Raw genomic sequence first — 18,825 nt, 5'->3', positions numbered from 1 at the left:
TTTGTTGCACTATGTAGTACATATATGCGCAAATAACGTTATAACAAACGTTTTTTTCTAAGTAGCGTTCACTGGTTCTGAAGGCGGTCGGCGCGGCGGGACCGACGCGGAGTTGCGCGTGTCTGTCGCGGCTGGCGCTGCGCTCGCGCGGCAAACTTCGCTGTCCGGAGCCTATACCGCTATACATCAGCGCTGCCTTGCTTGCTTCCGGTTTATCGTGACACAAACAGTGACTTCACCAGCCGCTGTTTGCATCGTGGAATCGCTGCGAGGAAACTGAGGAAGAGAAATGCACTGTTTGATAAGCGATTTCTCAGCAATTAAGACATCTTTTGCCACCGAATCAATGTAAAATGGCTATGGAAAGGTCAGAACTTCATTTGAAACCAAGTTGCTGGTTGCCTTCAGTGTTCCTTTAATTATTCACCGCAATTAACACTACCTGCTCTGTGTTCAAGAAACAAAGCAGCAAATAAAGTGGCCTTGTGAGCAAACATACAAACAGAAGTGGCACGAATTGACAGCAACACACATGCGCACTAATCGAGGTTTGTCTGGCACCATGGCTTTTGGGAAAAAGTAGAAAACATACAGAGAGCAATGGGGAAGGGTGGGCATTGGGGTAGACACACAGCCATGGAGGAAAGAATACTCAAAAGAGGCCCCTAGCATTCCCAATGCTTTGCAGCAAGTGTAATGAAGTCACATAAGGATGCCCATGGAGCAAGTGTAGCTTTGTTGCTATGGCCGACTACTGTTAGGTTTCACAATGTTTGCTTGCAGGTTCCTTTGACATTCGTCAGCCTGATCTACTTTATTTTTGAATGAAAGTAGCAGCCAAGAAGACAAGCACGGCTGATTTCCAGAAGAGTCCACCGGTTTCGTGGGCATTCGCATGCCAAGGCAGCCCAACCAGCAGCAGTTTAATTAAATGGAAGTAAGTGGTGGCAAAAAAGGTGAGGCGCAGAAGAGGACAATGACAAAGAATAGTGAACTCCATGGGTATCCCGAGATGACACAGTTTGACTTCACATAATGCGACGTCAGGGCATCGCCTGAGCATTCTTTCCTCCGTGCAGACGGCAGTAGGTGTGTGCACACAGATTTATTTTGTAGACAATTTTTTTTTTCGCTTGCGTGCTATGTGAAGTGTTTAAATTTGCCACGTTTACTTAAGCTATTCTCATGTTGGTACGCTAGCCCTAGAGCTTAAAAGAAAAGAAAAATATTTAAAAAGCTGAAGCAAAGAAATTTCGCGGAAAACATTGAGGGAACAAAACTATTGCCGTCGCACCCCTGTGAGCACTTTTTCAGACCAAAAAAAAAAAAAACCACAAAAGTAGGGCATCCAAACTATTAAAAAAATGTTGGCCATTTAAACATTACCCGCTGAAATCCCGTTACATGTTGATAAAGTTTCACCTATGGACAGCATCGGGGCCTCCTTTTGTGCATCGGAAGACATGGCACTGGAAGATCGCCTCCTCCGCACTATTTCCGTGTGAGCAGGTGAAGGCAAAGCAGTGCTGCTCTGTCGACCCCACCGCTCCCCTGGCACAGAACAGGATCCGCTGGACAGGAAAACTGGCCACTTCACTGCGCGTGCTGCTTTCGAACACCCTGCAGTGGGCGGAAGAGGGGCAAGCACACAACACTCCAGCCTCAATCCACGAGGGCACAAGGAATTCCGCACTTCAACCTCTGCAGGAGAACAAAAATAAAAGAAACAAAGTTAAAAAAAAGATTGGCTGACGATTACAATACTCCTTAAAGGAGCCATGAAGAGAAAACACAAGTTTGGTTCATTCGAAAGATTGCCTCGTTAGAACCATAACGACACCACTTATAACGCAAACTTCGCTCAAATAAGCTACATAAGTAGGAAAAACGGGAATGGTCATGCGACCCACCAGCTCATTTCCCGCAACAGAACCTATGCCGTCACATGGGCTAAGCTCTGCGATTGGCGGAGGCCGGCAAAAGCAAACGCATGTTAGGCAGGGCTTACAGCTTGCATAGCGAGCTAAATGCCCGTGAAACATACTGCACATTCTTTTTATGACAAAGAACGGTGGAGTAAACGGTTGAAGGTCCGAACGAACTCGCAAGCGTGTGCGCCAATGCGTACGAAACTAGCGCGCCGGCCGAGCTCGACATCTCGCCGTCGCGCAGACGAATTTTCGGGTTCGAGGCTCTTCGGGGCCAACGAACCGTTCCAGCACGCACAGCCGCGACCTTGCTTCGTATCGTAATCCCTTCACAGGAGGTTGGCCGTCATATCGCCAACCAGCAAAGGTAAAAATAGAAACGAGGGGAGTGAGGAACAGCAAGAAGCGACGAGATAGTGCCAGTCGTCGCGTAAGTTTCGAATGGTGTTGGTTTGCTGCTGTCGTTACGAGCTCGTTTCCAGTTTACAACCACTGAAAACTTCAGTTTGTTCAGTTACGGCAGGGACCCTTACGTTAGCTCACTCCTGGAACATGCTGGCGCTCGTTGCCGACTTCGTCAAATCGCTCTGACCTTGGGGAAAAAAATGCCGTAAACACCGCGCATTGACGCTCGTATCTTTCTGGTCGAAGCAGAGAGCTCGCGCGAACGGCTTTCCATACACGACACCGGCCAACTGGCATAAGTGATACTGCTACTGAAATTGAACTATTATTAACCGTAATCAAAATACGGCACATACGTACCAGTCTATATTCGTCCGTCGCGACGGGGCTGACGAGGCAGCGGTGCCGACGGCTGGGCGTTCGTCTGTTGTGGCTATCGCGGAATGGTCGCTTTCCCGTCCACCGCGTATCCCACAACTCTTGCCGCTCGTGCACTTAGAAGCATTGAGCGTTATTGTGGTGTGAGGTTGTTAAATGCAAGCCCGAGCTCCTCGGCGAGAGTTTTGTTCTCCGGATCAGGCGATTCCATGACTAGGGCTGCGGGTGCACTAGGTTTTACTAGTATTTTTAAAATGGCCGCCGTCTCGATCGACTCCCGCGTGTGGGTGCTATATGGAGTCGACATACTAAGTATCTGTTTCATGGACCGGCTCTATGACGCCATTGTACACGTCACGGAATGTTCAATTTTAGCGGGAGATTTAAAATTTTGGCTTAAATTGCCTTATTTATCAGTGAATAAAGCATCATTTGCTTCCGGGAAAGCGCTTGGGGTACTATGAAACACCTAATCTTTCGAATAAAACAAACTTTTGTTTTCTCTTCATGGCTCCTTTAATGCGAAATTTGAGCACAGTGCGAACTGCAGTCTTCTTGGTGACAGCGCATAGCTGCTGTGTCTCAGGATTCAGTGAACGCACGACAACGCACCCTGCTCTGGCGTCATCTCGCAGAGCGTCGCCGCCACAAGGCCTGTTGAAATTCTCGTGTGGCCTTGGCACACCGCCCCACCCCTCACACTTGCAGCATACTTCCCTGCCCGCTCTATTCTGTCTATCTTCAGTGTCCTCCTCGTACGTTCGGTTACAATGAGGCTGACGGCGACGGACGACGCAAAACCACAGGAGCGGGCACTTACAAGCTGTGCTCTAAAACTGCTGCTCAGGCTAAAAATTGATCCTGCATTCTCATCATGCATGTGACGTCACAATTCGTAGTGTGGAAAAATGCATGCGGTGGTGATAGCCAATATCACGCTTTTGACGTTTTCGACATCCTCAAACAACTGCAACTTATCAAAGTGGTGCACTTGCACTCTTGGCACTGTAATCTACCAATACAAGCCAACTTGTTTTTCGAAGTTTTTGAAATCCCGACACATGGGCAACTTTGCTCTTTGCCTACACCTTAAAAGCAGCCACTGTAGCCAGGAAAGAACCCGCATCCTTGGGCTCAACAGCCCAATGCCTTAGCCACTGTGGTAGGTCCAACTTGTTTTTATTTTACACTTGTTTTATTAAAAAAAGACTGTAAATATCCAAAGTGAAACAAGCTAAATTAGAGCAGGCTAACTGTAAAAACAGCAGAGAACATGCAATACAGTGCATAAGTAGTTCTTGATGATGATTCAGTGAATTCCTATAGTACTACTGCCTTGCATTAACTCTTTTGTTACTGCAAGAAATTGGCCAACTTTTAGGGGTCTAAGACGACATCTTTTTTCTGTGGAACACATTGATTAGGCCCTAATTGCAGCAACATAAAATGCAGACAATTTAATGCCCTTTCCAAAAACACTAGTTTTTATGTTTTCATATATCATATATGCGAGAAAAAAAAATCAAAATCAAAATTGTTGTCAAGTTGTCAAAGAAAATGATCATAAAGGAGTTGTGTATAACGAACCACCAATAGTATAAAAATTTCGAATATACATTTTGCGGGGAAACATTTAAAAAACACGTCCCAGAAAAAATGTTGACTTGCGCGGAACAGTTTGTCTGATATAAAAAAAAATGTTAGCGTGCGTAGTGCCTGCGCCTTGAGGTGAAGCCCCGACCTCCATTTCAAAATGCCAAATTTTGGGTGGTTTTCTGGAAGAAAGCTGGTGGTTTGACATTATCAGAGGCACCAATTTGTCCCCACGTGACTGACTGTGCATTTACGGCCAGCACAGTATTTGGGAAAAGTACGCGATGTGGAAAAGTCTGCATGGAATTGAAAACGAAACTTGTTGGTTGATGCTTGTTGACCTTCACTGTCACTTATCTCTCGAAACATGAACTTGAGGTTCGCTATCATCTTCTGGATTGCTATTGTATCTCTGCTTGCAGGAATGAGGTGCGATGCGCTAGAATCGTTCCCTGCATGCTCTCACCGAGTAGCTATTGCGTGGGGAAAGTTTTCAGCACTACGAGACTTCTGCTTTGAGGGCCACCTTAACAGCTTAAAAAGAAACAATACCAAACCTCCGTCCGAATAGACAGTTAGTTTCAACTAAGAAGCAACGCAGACCCCGGAGATACCCTCGTATGGAAACAAACCGGCAGGCGAACAGCTGGCGGTGTGCAAGGCCGGCTTGAAGCGCTCTCCTCGTCGGAGCATATATCTGGCGACTGGGTGTTATTTTCTGACTTGCATCTGAAATTCTTATCGCAGAAATCGAGTTAGGGCGGGATGAAATCACAAGTGGCATGCTTTTTTCGAGGCTCAGTAGTGGACGCTGAAGGCGCCATGGCAGAGAGGCTAGAAGTTGGGTAACTGCGTAGTAGAGCCAAATAGGAATTTCACGATGCAGAAACGAAACCGAAACTGTTGTAAACTGTTTGCAAGTAGTCCTGTGGTACGTAGAACTAACGCACAACTTAGAACGTGTGCAAAGGCAATCAAACTGCCTAAAATCATAAAATAACCTTACAAACAGGGACTCCTTGATATGTGCAGCCGATTTCAGGGATTATTACAGTCAGAGTGCAAACCTGAAGATTGAAAATCATCTTCTGATTCACCATTCGTGCCCTGATAACAAAAACGAAATGCTGATACAGAGTAATTATGAGCAGCACGCCTTCTTCTTTGGTAGCAGCGACGGGCGATGACCACGTCCCTTTTCCACGCCCAGGTGATGCAAACGTGTGTCAAAAACCACGTTTTTGTTGCAAAAATGAAAACAACTGATTTTGAAAGGGCATTTTCTGAACTAACCCTAAATCGCTTTACTTGTTCCAGAAACGCCTGGAATGCTATGAAAGGGGGCTCCCAAGGTATCATCCAAATTGAACGAGTTTGAATAGGCGCAATAACAAAAGAGTTAAATAGAGGGGTGGAAAAAAAAAAAGAAAAAAAAAAGAAACTGAAATCTAAGCATGATTTTTATATTTTTTAAATTAGTGTTTGCAAATTTTGAAAAACTGGAGCTTATCATTTTGCACACAGAAGTTTCTTTCGCATAATTGTCTACCATAGGCGTACTATGGCACTCAATGCCCCTTTAAGGTTTACAAGTGCAGACAGCTGTGCTACTCACTGCGACTTCAGATATTTAAGTGTAAGAACAACCACTGAAAGAGAGTTGGCACACACACTGTTCCAAATGGAGTGGCATACGAGGTTGTAAACAGCAGCAATAAAATACTACTATACAGGGTGTCCCAGCTATCATGCACCAAGATTTAAAAAAAGAGTAAAGGCGTAACTCGAAAGAAACCAGGTGCATAATGTTTGCAGTACTGTGAAGAAGCGGACAGTATTTTTTTCTTTAATGAGACTTAATTAACTAATTGTAATTAATTATCTAACTAGAGAAATACTGTCCGAATCACTAAAGTGTCAATGAGGCACTTGTAGGTAACCACGAGGGGCATCTAACTGCGGTGTTTTCAGCGATGAACTAATTGCGTACACATTTATTCTGACTGATAAAAGAAACCCGCGAAATATGAAAAATGCCACGTGACGGCGCCTCCGCGCGCACCGTAAAGCAACGCCCTCAAACAGGCTGCCTCTGAGTAAGCCAGAATGAAATAGACAAAAGAAAGAAAGATGAAATCGCGACCGAGTTTGTTCCTTATCTGCACACGCGTCCCGCGAATCTGGCTGCTGCTGCTCCTTCCATGCATGCTATTATCAAGGTGATGCGCTGTCTCTTCGGGCGGGTAACACGCGAAGCAGTTGCTTTAAATCAACTTTGTTTGGGGACGCTGCTTTACAATGCGCGCGTAAGCGTCGTCACGTGGTATTTTTCATATTTCGCGGGTTTCCTTTATCAGTCAGAATAAATGAGTACGCAATTAGTTCGTCGCTGGAAATAGCGCAGTTAGATGCCCCTCGTGGTTACCTACAAGTGCCTGATTGACACTTTAGTGATTAGGACAGTATTTCTCGAGTTAGATAATTAATTACAATTAATTAATTAAGTCTCATTAACGAAAAAAATACTCTCCGCTTCTTCACAGTACTGCAAACATTATGCACTAGGCTTTCTTCGAGTTACGCAATTTCTCTTTTTTTAAATCTTGGTGCATGATAGCTGGGACACCCTGTATATAATGTTGGCATTCGAGTGCAGTGTGGTTGAAAATTTGAAAGATGTGTATTATTTTGCTTCTTCATTGACTTTGCTACTGTTGGGACTTTTGAGGAACGACGAAGCTGAAGCAGCATCAGAGTTCAACAGACACGCAGAAGAAGAAGACGACTAGGAGAAGCTACAAGATGGCTGCTTAAGGCACGGTTCCCTGTACGTAATGTAAATATATTTGCTTTTCTATCGACGACGGCCTCCTCCTTGCCTCCCTGGACATTTTCCTCAGCTACTACACTAGTAAGATACTTGTCACCAGTCACCTGTGGGCAGCCTTGACTTCTGCTACCACATACTCTTATTGAAGGTTTCCTGTTTTTTTTTTAATTATTTAATAGGCACATTGCCCGTGGCTAGCTGTTTAATTTGTAGTTACTGCCAACAACATCCTAGGTGCATTTCCCTAGTGGGAAGGCTGAATGTTTCCTATAAGCATGCTCTCAAAGAAATCTTGACCAGCGCTAGGAGATGTTTGGAAGCGCAAGCCTGCATCTTTTTGCATACAAGAGAAGTGAACAATTATTAAGCAAAGCCACACACTATCAAATGACAAAGGGATTCTGCAGGGTCCCAGAGCCAACCGCGCGGCAGAATCTCTGACAGTAATTATTTGCAGGTTTTTGGCGCTTTCTACCCCTTCACCTTTCATCCCTGAACACAACTGGTTACAGTGTATAGGTGCTCAATGCAAAAAGAGGGGTGGGGGGAGCGGTTTCCCCTGTCCTAGAAGCTGTATGCAAATGTAGAGACCTGTACTACACATAGAGGTATCTCAACTCCTATTGGCCAAGTGACTCCCTGAGAGTGGTAGTGCTTTCAGTCTTTTGTAAGGAATATGCAGGTTTTGTTTTTTCTTGTGGTAAGGTGTACCTTTGCAGAACAATGTCTCAAAACTTCCTAATTACTATTCTACAGTGCTTGCCCTTTTTGGACTGCAGTGCTTTTCCTTTGAGACCACACTGCAAAGAGTGAAAAACAATGCCTGCTTAGATATCTGCATGGTAGCAACCGTCAAGTGACAAACAGGTCAACTGTAACTGACCTTGGCAAAAATCGGATCTGGCATGCCCAGCAGCACACATTTACCCACCTCAGGAGACTGAACAAGAATTTTTCAAAAACAAAGGCTGCAAATCCATCAGCAGCAGGTGCTACAGAGCTCCACATGGCAAGTGGTAATGAGTGGTGGCGGCCGCCTCTCCTGCCACTCTGATGGGCACAGCAACATTTGATTAAAAAGAGGCACTGGTTTAGCGGCACTACTGCATGTACCAATGCTTCAAGCCTGGCTGCAAATAATGTTTCCCTGTTCAAAACTCCCACAGATACCCGGATACAACACGTTGGGAAGAGCTCTGAAAAACAACACACATCCCCTCTGAGGCTATTTCGAGCAGTAGAGGGAACTTGTATGCTCACGTAACGACGCCTTCCGAGTCTGGGGGCACCAGAATGGCCACCTGGATGTGTTGATCTGCAGACTGATCGTTGAGGATGGCCATGTTACGCTGGATCTCCAACTCACTGCGTGGCGCATTGATGGCTGCGCAGCCCAAGTAAGCCACGTCCTCATACGCCAGCACTCCACAAGGCGGCTCCGGCCCTGAAAAATATTTATTTATTTATGTATTTACAGTTTCCTGCAGTGCCGAGAACGCATTATAGGAGGGGGGGAATTCGGAAGTATTGATCACAAAATGTAGATGGCAGACTAAAAACACATCACTAATACCGTTACCCATACACAAACACAGAAAAAAATTAAAAATTACAGGCCTGACAGAACTTTGCTAAAAAGTGCGTCTATGGCACAGTCAACTGCAGCACTTGGCCACTTATTCCGCATACTAATAGAGTAAGAAGGGCACGAAACCTTTAAACTTTTTTTGGCAAGATATTTCACGAATTTTCCAGCTACAGTCACACCGTCTTGATATTATATGTGGGGTAAACAAACAAGTGTCAGGATTGGTACCAGTTTCCTTAAAATAGACACGATAAAGCAAATTAAGTTTTACATGCTGCCTAAGTTCGCCCAGGAGTTCCCAGTTTGGGTGATGTAATAATGACCCCACTGCAACAGCCTCAGGCCTCCACACCATAAAACGTTTAAGGGGGGACGTGGCAAGTAAAACTATTTTTGTTAATTATGGACCAAATTTAGCCAAATTAGGAGATTTTATGTAGTTAACTAACCTAATAACAAAACTTAAATCAGTTTTAAAATATCTTCTATACTTTTTGAGTTACCAGACTAATTACCTTCACAGAGCTGTCGCAAGATTAATTAACTAATTAGGCAAGAACTCAACAAGATTTTTATGTCAGCATTACGAGGAAGGTCCATTCTGTGCAAGGAAGCTATTTGATTATTGATTTATTTCCTTCAAGTATCCAAAAAGAAAGACAGAAGATTCAGTTTCTTTTTGACATGACACTATTTCTGATTTTGAAAGGAAGGTGAAACTTTACTTGTTCTTTCTTTATGCTTAAAGGATATAATGCAATAATCTAATAGCTTCCTTGCACAGAATAGGCATTTCTAATCACACTGACATACAAATCTGGTTGACTTCTTGCCTAATTATTTAATTATGCTGATTGCAAGCTTCAGGTAATTAGTCTTCCAACTTAAAAAGTATAGAAGGTATCTTTAATCTGATTTCAGTATTTTTGTTAGAATGGTTAGCTACACAAATGCTCCTAATTTGGTTCAATTTGGTCCATAAATAAAAAAGTCGTTTTACTTGCCACGTCCCCCCTTAAAGTACACCACTCTAGAAGTTCAGCATGGCGAGAAGCCTTCCCAGGTAACCTACAAGGGAGAATTGAACGGGCATTGCAAAACAGCACACCTTTGAGAACTGTATAAGTTTAGGGTAAGCATCAACCTTAGTGATGGACTGCCATCCAACAAAAACCATGCACAGTAGTAAAAACTATAAATTAAAGTTTGCTGTAAAAAAAGACGTGCTCAAAAACGGAAAGCAACACACAAAAGTAGTGCTGAAGAAATTTTAAAACGAATAACCCTGTTTATTCTGACCCAGAAAATAAAAAATTGCAGCTGCGACAGGCTCTACACTAAAAGCATAGACATGTCTTCTGCCTAGTACCCTTCCAGGCTGAAGTAAATCGATAGAAAAAAAAAAGTTGTGGAATGACTGCTCAAACACCCATACCGGACTCCATAGATGATGACCTTGGCTTTGATTCCGGAGATATTTCCTCTGGGGAGCACTCCGAAGGCGTCTTCATCTCACCCTCTCCACTTTGTTCACACTGGCTCAATTCCTGCAGGAAAGACAAAAAGCACCCACAATGTCTCCCCACAATGCCTGTGAGACCCACCAGATTGCCCTCTAGCATAGGCCACTATGCCCCAAATTACCTTGTGTGGGGGTCCCTCGGCCAGCAGCTCCCCCAGGTGGCTCTGCAGTTGGTCCTGGCTGCCGTTGCCCGCTATGCTCAGCCGAGGCGCCTCGGGACAGACCAGCTCGTACTCCTCGCTCGTAGCCAGCGAGTCCGAGCTGGCCTCTTCTTCCATGACCGACTGCCCTCAGCGAGGCCCCGCCCCTGTGGACAGAACACGCAGAGAAGAGGGCTCAGACACCGCTCTGCACCACCCCCGCAGAGAGCCCGGGGAGAACCATGCACCGAACAACAAGAAACAAGGCTGGGGGAAGAGAAAGAAGTAAGGCGACCCCACAAAGACTGAAATGCCGAACAAAACATGTTAGACGTACATCACACACACATCCTCGCAGATAGTTAAGCACAGGCATGTCTCTAATGAGTGCCAATGAATGTTCCAGTGCCTGCTCTCACCTACACTTAGCCACAAGGTCAAGACAAATGCACACCGTCTTTGACCGACTCAGCAAAATCTATATGTTGCCAATGAACGTATAGCCTAACCAAGCAACTGTGCACGCTTACAGTTGCAATCCAACTGCTGACCACAGCCCCTCTGCTACAAAGCTGCCTGTTACCGATTGCATAGCAGCATGTCACAGAATCCCAATCAAAATATCTACTTATTACTACCACTGCTATTTTCCCAACTCATATCACAGACACGATACCGATTGAACTTTGGGCTATTTTAGAACACATGAGAGTGTTTGCTGGTTGTTTGTGTCCTATGCTGGCAGTCTTTACTGAAATAGATTTTTATCACTTAACTCATCATAAAGCAATGAAGCAGAGCTACACAAGCAGCTTATTTCGATGGTTTCAAACTGAAAGAAGAAATTTGCACCTGAAATATTTCCGATCCCCAGAAAACAAGACCTCAAGTAGTCTTTGTTTCAAAGTCCCAACTCCGGTTCAAGATTTACATGCCTGCTTTAGTATGGATGATCCAGTGATGGCTGTGACCTTGGATCGAAAATCAAAGAAGTGGTATTCGACAACAAGCTAAGGCTACGAAAGATGCCACAGCAAAAAGCTCTGTACTGAAGGCAGCCGGAACTCTTTCAACTGCACCAACATCAAAATACGCACAATCCTACTCTTCGCTACAGCTAAACATATCTGTCAAGCGTGCAAAATGTCATTGCCCTCCTCTTTGTGCCAGCTAGCCAGCCTTAAACTCTAGCCAACCCAGGTTTTTACTTGCTCTATATCCACCTAAATGTCGCTACTGCCCATTTAAGATATCAAATGGCATTGTTTAATGTCAATGGATTGTACAATGATGACAACCAATATTTACTACTGATGTGTTTCACAATTATATGTCATCATCAATGAATAGTAATCCATAAATTTATCGTAAACTTATAAAGCAAGACACAGGTTGATTTAGCTTAAGTAGCAGAACTGGATGCCAGTGGGTAACAAAATTTTGTATGGTCTGGTGGTACATTTAGCACAAACTATCTGCTTATTAAACTTTCACTACAAACTCACACAGAACCCAGCTTTAATCTTATTCAACAAATAACAGCTAGTTTAAAGCACAACAGTGTCTTTTTTGTTTATAATCATAAATGTTACGTGCAATATTCGTATCAGCACTTCCGGTTTAGGAGCTTCTCGCTGGACAGTACACGGATGTACAGCAAACAAGCTGGAAGGAAACCCTAAAACCAATAATGGAGTCAAGGTGAATGGCCCATAATAAGCTACTGGAAGCACTCATGAGTTCCCGTCTGCTGTTACATATCAAACATCTAAGCTTCAACAGTGTACACCCCTCAAAAGTGTTAACAAGAAAGAACGAGTTGCCATTCTACGCACAGAGCAGCAGCTTACGACAGTACCTGGGTTAGTCAGCGATAGGGTTGCCACCTGCCCGGTTTTGGACCGGCCCGACCGGTTTTTTAATCAGCAGGCCAGTTGCCAGTCCATACTTGAAACCGACCGTCATTGGCCGGTTTTTTGGCCCTCGTGCCATGATTATGTCTGTTTTGGCGTTTTATAAGCGTCAATTCAACAACTAAGATGACAAACATGTGTCGCCAAGCTGCGCAAAGACACGCGAGCAGAGAAAATACGCGGGTGCACGTGCTGCCTGAGATGGAGGGGGACCTAAGGGAGGAACAAAACAACGAAATGCTGCCACCGCGGTCAGCAATTGCGATTACTTTGCAGTGAAGCACATACAGAGCAATAACCAAGCTCTCAATCACTTTCAGTACAAACGTTATGTTGATTTCTCTCTAAGAAAACGCTACAATATGTCAAAAACATGGCGTCTTTTTTTCAACACAAATTAAACATTCTATATACCACCCCCCCCCCCCCGAAGGGCCGGTTTTTTTTTCGGGGAAAGGTGACAACCCTAGTAAGCGAGTTTTTGCGCATGTGCTGGAGCACCCAAGTGCAGGTCAGCCTTGTGAGTGCAGATGGCTATCGCAAGCTGCGGCTCTGTGTATAGGTTGGCACCTGCTTCTTTGTTGTTGTTGCCACTTTTTATGACTATACATGAAAGCGCCATCATGGGAGCGCTACAGACCCCCGAGCCAGCACTTGACATCCTCAGCTTTACTAGCCAAGTTTCCCGTAGTTGTTTTACAAGGGCATATGTTCGGGGCGAGGAAGCGGGAGGAGGAGGAGGATGTAGAAGAATGCGTGCTCTTTTTGTAAGTGTCCGTGGAGGTAGAGTAAAGGTAAAGCAACTAAATCTGGCTGTCACCAAGTGACTATTGTTAATTATTTTACTATGCAAAGCGATGTACCATGCTTACATGGCTCTGAAATCTGCTCCCACCACAACGATAAGCCATTTTGAAATGCCCCTGAAGAAAAACAAGTGTATAAAATGATCAGAAGATTATGTATAGCATGCTCATTGCATCCAGAAGGTTCGCTGTTAATGTTGAACTATTTGTTTTGCATTTTTTATGCATTTTTTTACTTTCTCCTCCTCATTATGCTGCCCCTCTCCTGCAAGGCTGGCACCCAAAAGGAGTTTACACTGGACTACTGTGCAGTACATTGAACACTCCTATTGTGCAGTGATATTGACCAGATAAATTACAACAGCACGCAACTTAGACAAGTTATAAGATTTCAAATCTCACAATCGTCTCCATCAGCCGTTGGCAGTCCACTGAACAACAGTCCCTGTGTCAGCGATTTTCAGCCACTCTTACCCTATGCCAGCCAAATATACCCTTTTCTGAAAATTTTTATACCTCATCCCTCAATCCTGTTTGTTCTCTTCACCCATCCCACACAATTCACCCTCTTACTCATGAGGCCCATCGGTAATCTGTCCCCAGAATCATGTATTCTGCCCAAATCAACTTTTTCTGAGAAGAACTTCTTGCTGGACTAGTTGGTGAATAGAAGCAATGATTTGAAGCGCCTGTTTCGTCTACACTGTTCTTCGTCCGTGTGTTTTTGTTGCACTTCAAATCATGGCAACTTTTTCTGGTTCGGCTAGAATGCCTCCCACTCAAGTTATGTCAGCCTTACAATTTCAGTAGTGAGTTTTTACGCACACATCATGTATACCTACGCGTTAAAGGAGCCATGAAGAGAAAACACAAGTTTGGTTCATTCAAAAGATTGTCTCGTTAGAATCATACTGACACCACTTTTAACGTAAACTTCGCTCAAATAAGCTACATAATTAGGAAAAACGGGAATGGTCATGCGACCCACCAGCTCATTTCCCACAACAGAACCTATGATGTCACATGAGCTAAGCTCTGCGATTGGCGGAGGCTGGCAGAAGCAGACGCAAATTAGGTAGAGCTTACAAACTAGACGAACGAGCGATTTGCGCTTAAATTTAGGGCACATTCTTTACAAAGCAATAAGAATGATGGGACAAACAGTGGAAGTTACGAAAGCACATGTAAGCATAGAAGTATTGATGCGTTCTGCTGTTCGTACTGCGCACAGCATGCTTGGTTTAGCTGCACAGCACTACGGGGCTTGGGGTTGTCTCAGACGACACTGGCCAATTGACGCAAGCAACGGTGTCTTACGTGACCCCATTTGTCGAGCGAGCACTGTTTCAGGGAACGAATATTTTCTCCCAGAACAAAAACAAGCCAGGTTTAAATGCGGGCAAAAACAAACCAAACGCCTGCCACGGTATGGTGGCACCATCTAGGTTACGGAACGTAAAGAAACGCGGGAACAAACCAACACCGCTGTACAGGGTGGAGACAACCTTTGAACGGTCCCGTGCCGCCGCAATTGGGCCAACGGGCTCAACGCGTTATTCTTTTCGTTTCCCACGAGACCTAGCAACGCGAAACAGACAATATGATTCAAACTTCTTCAGTAAACCGCGCTGCGGCGATAATTTTAGCGCGGTTTTGACACAATGACTTGCTTCGGCGGCGAGCGAGCAACCGAAAATGGCGGCGCCAGCGTATACGTGTCTCTACCCTGTACGGCGGATGCGTGAATGAAGGTACTCTAGGCTGCAGAGCGGTCGGTTCCTGTGATGTCATTTGGGACCACGAAAACGCACGATTGAGCGGGAAAATTAAAATTTTAACCTAAATTGTTTAATTTCTCAGTGAATAAAGCACCGTTTGTATCCGGACAAGCGCTGGGGGCACTATAAAACACGAAATCTTTCGAATAAAACCAACTTGCATTTTCTCTTCATGGCTCCTTTAAGTATACCTGTGAACTAGCACGATAAGGTCAGTGCATGTAGCACAGCTTATTAAAGTGCACATGGATATCAAAAAGCAAAAAAACAAACACTTAATGGCACATCTACAGCGGCACTGGCAGAAGGGGTCCCAGAAGCCTAACCACAACTCCTCCATTGCCATTGCTCAAAAGCAGTGGTGAGGCGGGAAGCAGGCGGCAGACTCACTAACACCTCAGAGGAGTTGGACCACCTCACCTATTTACACCACTGCACATTAAACATGGTAAGCATTAAAAGTACTGTCGGGCGCTTCGACGCAATAAGAGACGCGGTCCGGGTGCCGGAGAGCTCAGCCCGTCGTCTTCGGGCTCTGCCCAAGCACTGTTTCTTAGCCGCCCGCTGGGCTGTAAATAAATGTACAGTTTTTGTATCAGAAGTTGAGTTTGTCGGTTGAGGATACCCGGGGTGAGATCCTCAGTGCTACTGCGGCTTGGAGAAGCCCCGGGGAAAAGAACATATCGAAGCTAACTAGTACCACAAAGACAAAATAAAGGTTTGGTTCATTTAAAAGACTGCATCGTCAGAATCATGCCAGTTTTAACAAACTTCAAACAATTCAACTAAACAATAAGGAAAATAGACGGCAAGTCACCAGCCCCTTTCTTGCACTGGTGCCGTGACGTCAGATCAGGACTAGTTTGTACCACCTGCTAACGAAAGCTACCATCAATAAAAAATGGAATGCTGTGTTATAGTGGAGCCTCTTTGTTCTGTTTGATGCCACCGCTTTAATGTTTGTGCAAACTTGACACAAAGTTCCCTCCATTTTTGGTGTCTTGCCAATGATGTCACAGCTGGCATTGTGCAGCGAGAGATTTCAATGTTCGTCTATATTTGTGATCACTTGTTGGTGAAAACAGTGTCCTTTGAGTCCAGAATGCAGATCAGTGAGTTATCAAAGGCCAGTTCTTCCAAATAAAACAAGAATGTAGATTGTTTTTACGATCCTTTTAATACCTCTCCCCATTACGCAACAGCTGGAATGCACGAAAACCAACACCCCAAAACTTTGTTGTGCTTATTAAATAGATTTTGTTCATAATTGTACCTCCAGGCACGTGGCGCCAACTGAAAACATAGTAATCAACGTTTCCAAACGAACCTTGCGTTCGGCAACGCTGATTGCTCTGTTTTCAGTTGGCGCCATGTGCAAGGTCTTGAAAAATTTCGAGTATGGCAGGCAGTGTGATAAGCGAATAACAAAAATCGGGGACGGCCGTCTGCTCTTGAAACAGCCTAGCAGACGACGACAGCAGCGACCTTTTCTTAGTGCGCATGCGGCTACTCTCGCCGAATTTGCCATATCACTCCATCACACGGCGCTGACCAATTGAACGGTCGACGCTCCCGTGATATTGGTAAAAAATTGGGTGTACTTTGCACTGTAGGCCATTCATGTCACAAAAACTACGGTCATAAATAATTGCACTTATTTCAACTATAATAAGCCTGGTCAGGAATGACAGGCCCCTCATTCACTGATGAACAGTCAACATCAACCAGCTGGAATTACCAGCGCTGCACATGTACCAGCTGCTCTTATGTTTGTGTGGACTGAAGTCTGAAATTTGCTCTACACAGCAGGATAAAAAAAAACAAAAAACTGGGGAGTGGGGTACCCTTTGAATTGGGATTAACTGCCCCAGGCTCTTTAAACCCCACCAAAATCCCAGTACACGGACATATCTGTATTTGTCTTCGACTGGAGCGCAGCTGCTGTGAACGAGTGGCTACTGAGTTTTTGCTTCAGAAGAACAATGCAGCACTGCAAGTGAACAGTCAAGAGTATTTACATTGTCTACATTCCCCGCTGTATGTGCTGGGTGGAAAGCCTTAAATCCATGCAGCTCTTTCACGTGCCTGTACGGCTTGTTTCAGTGCGCTACGGCTATTACTCTACTGCAATATGGCAGCAGATCAGGCGCAGATGCAATTTTCCTTTTTAAACGTTATGAACACATAAATTTGTTTCGTAAACAGTCCAAAGAAAAATGGCGACGTACGTTTATACTGGTTAACACGCTTTTGTTTTTTTCGAAAAAGCCAACAGTATCGGGCCAGCTTTCTTTCCAGTTATGACAACTACACATTGTAAAATCGTTTCATGGTTATTTATAACTGGCACATCCCACCCCTTGACCCTTGTAGCCCAAGGTAAGTTTATTCTGCATCCGCATGAAATGGACATTATTTACGGTTCACGCAATTGCTCCAGCGGTTGTTTGCATAGCCTCACAGTACCCGGACAGCTTAAAATGACCAGGCAGACAAGTGTTCCACTAAAAACGGGGCTTGGCTAGCACGCAACCAATAGTCGACGAAATGACAACATAACACTACAAATGATACCGACTCCAGCTGCCCTGGAAGAAGCACAGAAGAACAAAGCCAAGAAATCGGACTACGCGCACGAGTGTTACACAACCCCAGCGTAAGCACGGGTTGTTTATCAGCAGCTGACTGCGCTGGCCGACAGAATCGTTGTCGGTCTTGCTGCCAAAACGTCAGCCGCAGTTACCTGCGATGGACGTTCTGGAGGTTGCATAAGCCCCACATGCTTCAAATAACAACGTACGCCGAACGTCACCTCTGCAAACATGTAAAACAAACATGCGTCCAAGCCAAACGAGGAGTAAACCATTTGTTCGTGGGTGACACCCCCCCCCCCCCTTTTTTTTTTTCTTCTTGTGAACGGCCGTCTCTCGTAATGCAGCGTTCACAAGCAACATGTATTAACTCCGGTAAATGGAACAACATTCTCAGACAGTGCGGCGAGCGTTGCCACACTAATCAACTGCGATCACTGCTATTTATGACGGAAAGGTAGAGGCCCCTTCACGAAGTATGGAGTTTCCACCTTCTTACCCATCAGCACAAGCAGAGGCGATGGTAGCCGCTGATGTCTTTGTGTCTTGAAAGCAGCCTCACACGCCAGAACTGCTGTCTCAAGTTTTCGCGAAAACAGCCTTGCAGGATCATGCCCAAGATAAAAAATAGGGGCAATAGGGTTAGGCGGTGATGCAGAAGACTATGCCATGTCCAGTCAGTCCGGCCCCCTATGGGTGCGATAGATGGCCGTGATTGCGGTCTGGCAACAGTAATTAGAGTGTCATTGTGGCCAGACGCTAACGTAACACAAGTAATCTGAAAATATATTAAAAGAAAACATTGTTGTAACCAACTTGTTTTAAAAAACTTTTTGGAGTAGTTTTATTAAAAATAAACATAAGGTTGATATTGTAGAAAAAAATTCCGGAAATGTGTGCGTCATCTTGCCGCCAAAATTAAAACTCGCTTTTTTGAACGCAGTACCGCGTCAAGTCGGAGATTCTATTTAGAGCGTATTTCTGGTTAGGTTAAGTCTCGAAGTGAACCAGAGGGTGGCAGGGTTGATTGGAATTAGTAGCATGCAGTGAAACAACAAATGAGGTTGTGCAGGGAGACATGGGATGGCCGGCATTAGAGCCACTAATCAGGGGTTTATATACCCCCTCCCCCCCTCCCCCCCTCCCACAGGAGAATTTCGACACCCATCCGGAAGCGAAATTCTGGAAATTCTGGATAAGCCCCTGCACACAAAAAAGAAGGTAGGGGCTCCAGCTGGCCTCTTTCGAAGTGAGGGAAGCGCAAGGCACAATTAGTTTTAAAGAACGGCTGAGAAACGTTGATGACCAGAGATGAGCGGCCAGCGTGATGCGGTATCTTTAAATGGAAAGGGT

At 44.8% G+C, this 18,825-nt stretch overlaps 1 protein-coding gene across 1 annotated transcript in view; it reads right to left on the bottom strand.

Annotated features, from left to right (window-relative positions):
* LOC144147734 (rab GTPase-activating protein 1-like) overlaps window positions 1-18,190 on the bottom strand; it is a 74,769-nt gene extending 56,579 nt beyond the window's left edge. The window contains exons 1-5 of the mRNA XM_077679581.1: window positions 17,972-18,190; window positions 10,367-10,551; window positions 10,158-10,269; window positions 8,395-8,578; window positions 1,423-1,620 (exon numbers count right to left, since the gene is read on the bottom strand). Of these exons, the coding sequence (XP_077535707.1) occupies window positions 1,423-1,620; window positions 8,395-8,578; window positions 10,158-10,269; window positions 10,367-10,522 (650 nt within the window). The 5' untranslated portion in view covers window positions 10,523-10,551; window positions 17,972-18,190. The remainder of the gene's footprint in view (window positions 1-1,422; window positions 1,621-8,394; window positions 8,579-10,157; window positions 10,270-10,366; window positions 10,552-17,971) is intronic.
* Between the last annotated feature and the right edge of the window lie 635 nt (window positions 18,191-18,825).

The sequence above is a fragment of the Haemaphysalis longicornis genome, unplaced genomic scaffold (genome assembly GCF_048455015.1).
Source record: "Haemaphysalis longicornis isolate Haplotype H1 unplaced genomic scaffold, Haemaphysalis longicornis Haplotype H1 scaffold_1, whole genome shotgun sequence".
Lineage (NCBI taxonomy): Eukaryota > Metazoa > Arthropoda > Arachnida > Ixodida > Ixodidae > Haemaphysalis > Haemaphysalis longicornis.
Note: the sequence above shows the minus strand (reverse complement) of the source record. Positions and strands in the feature narration are given on the sequence as shown.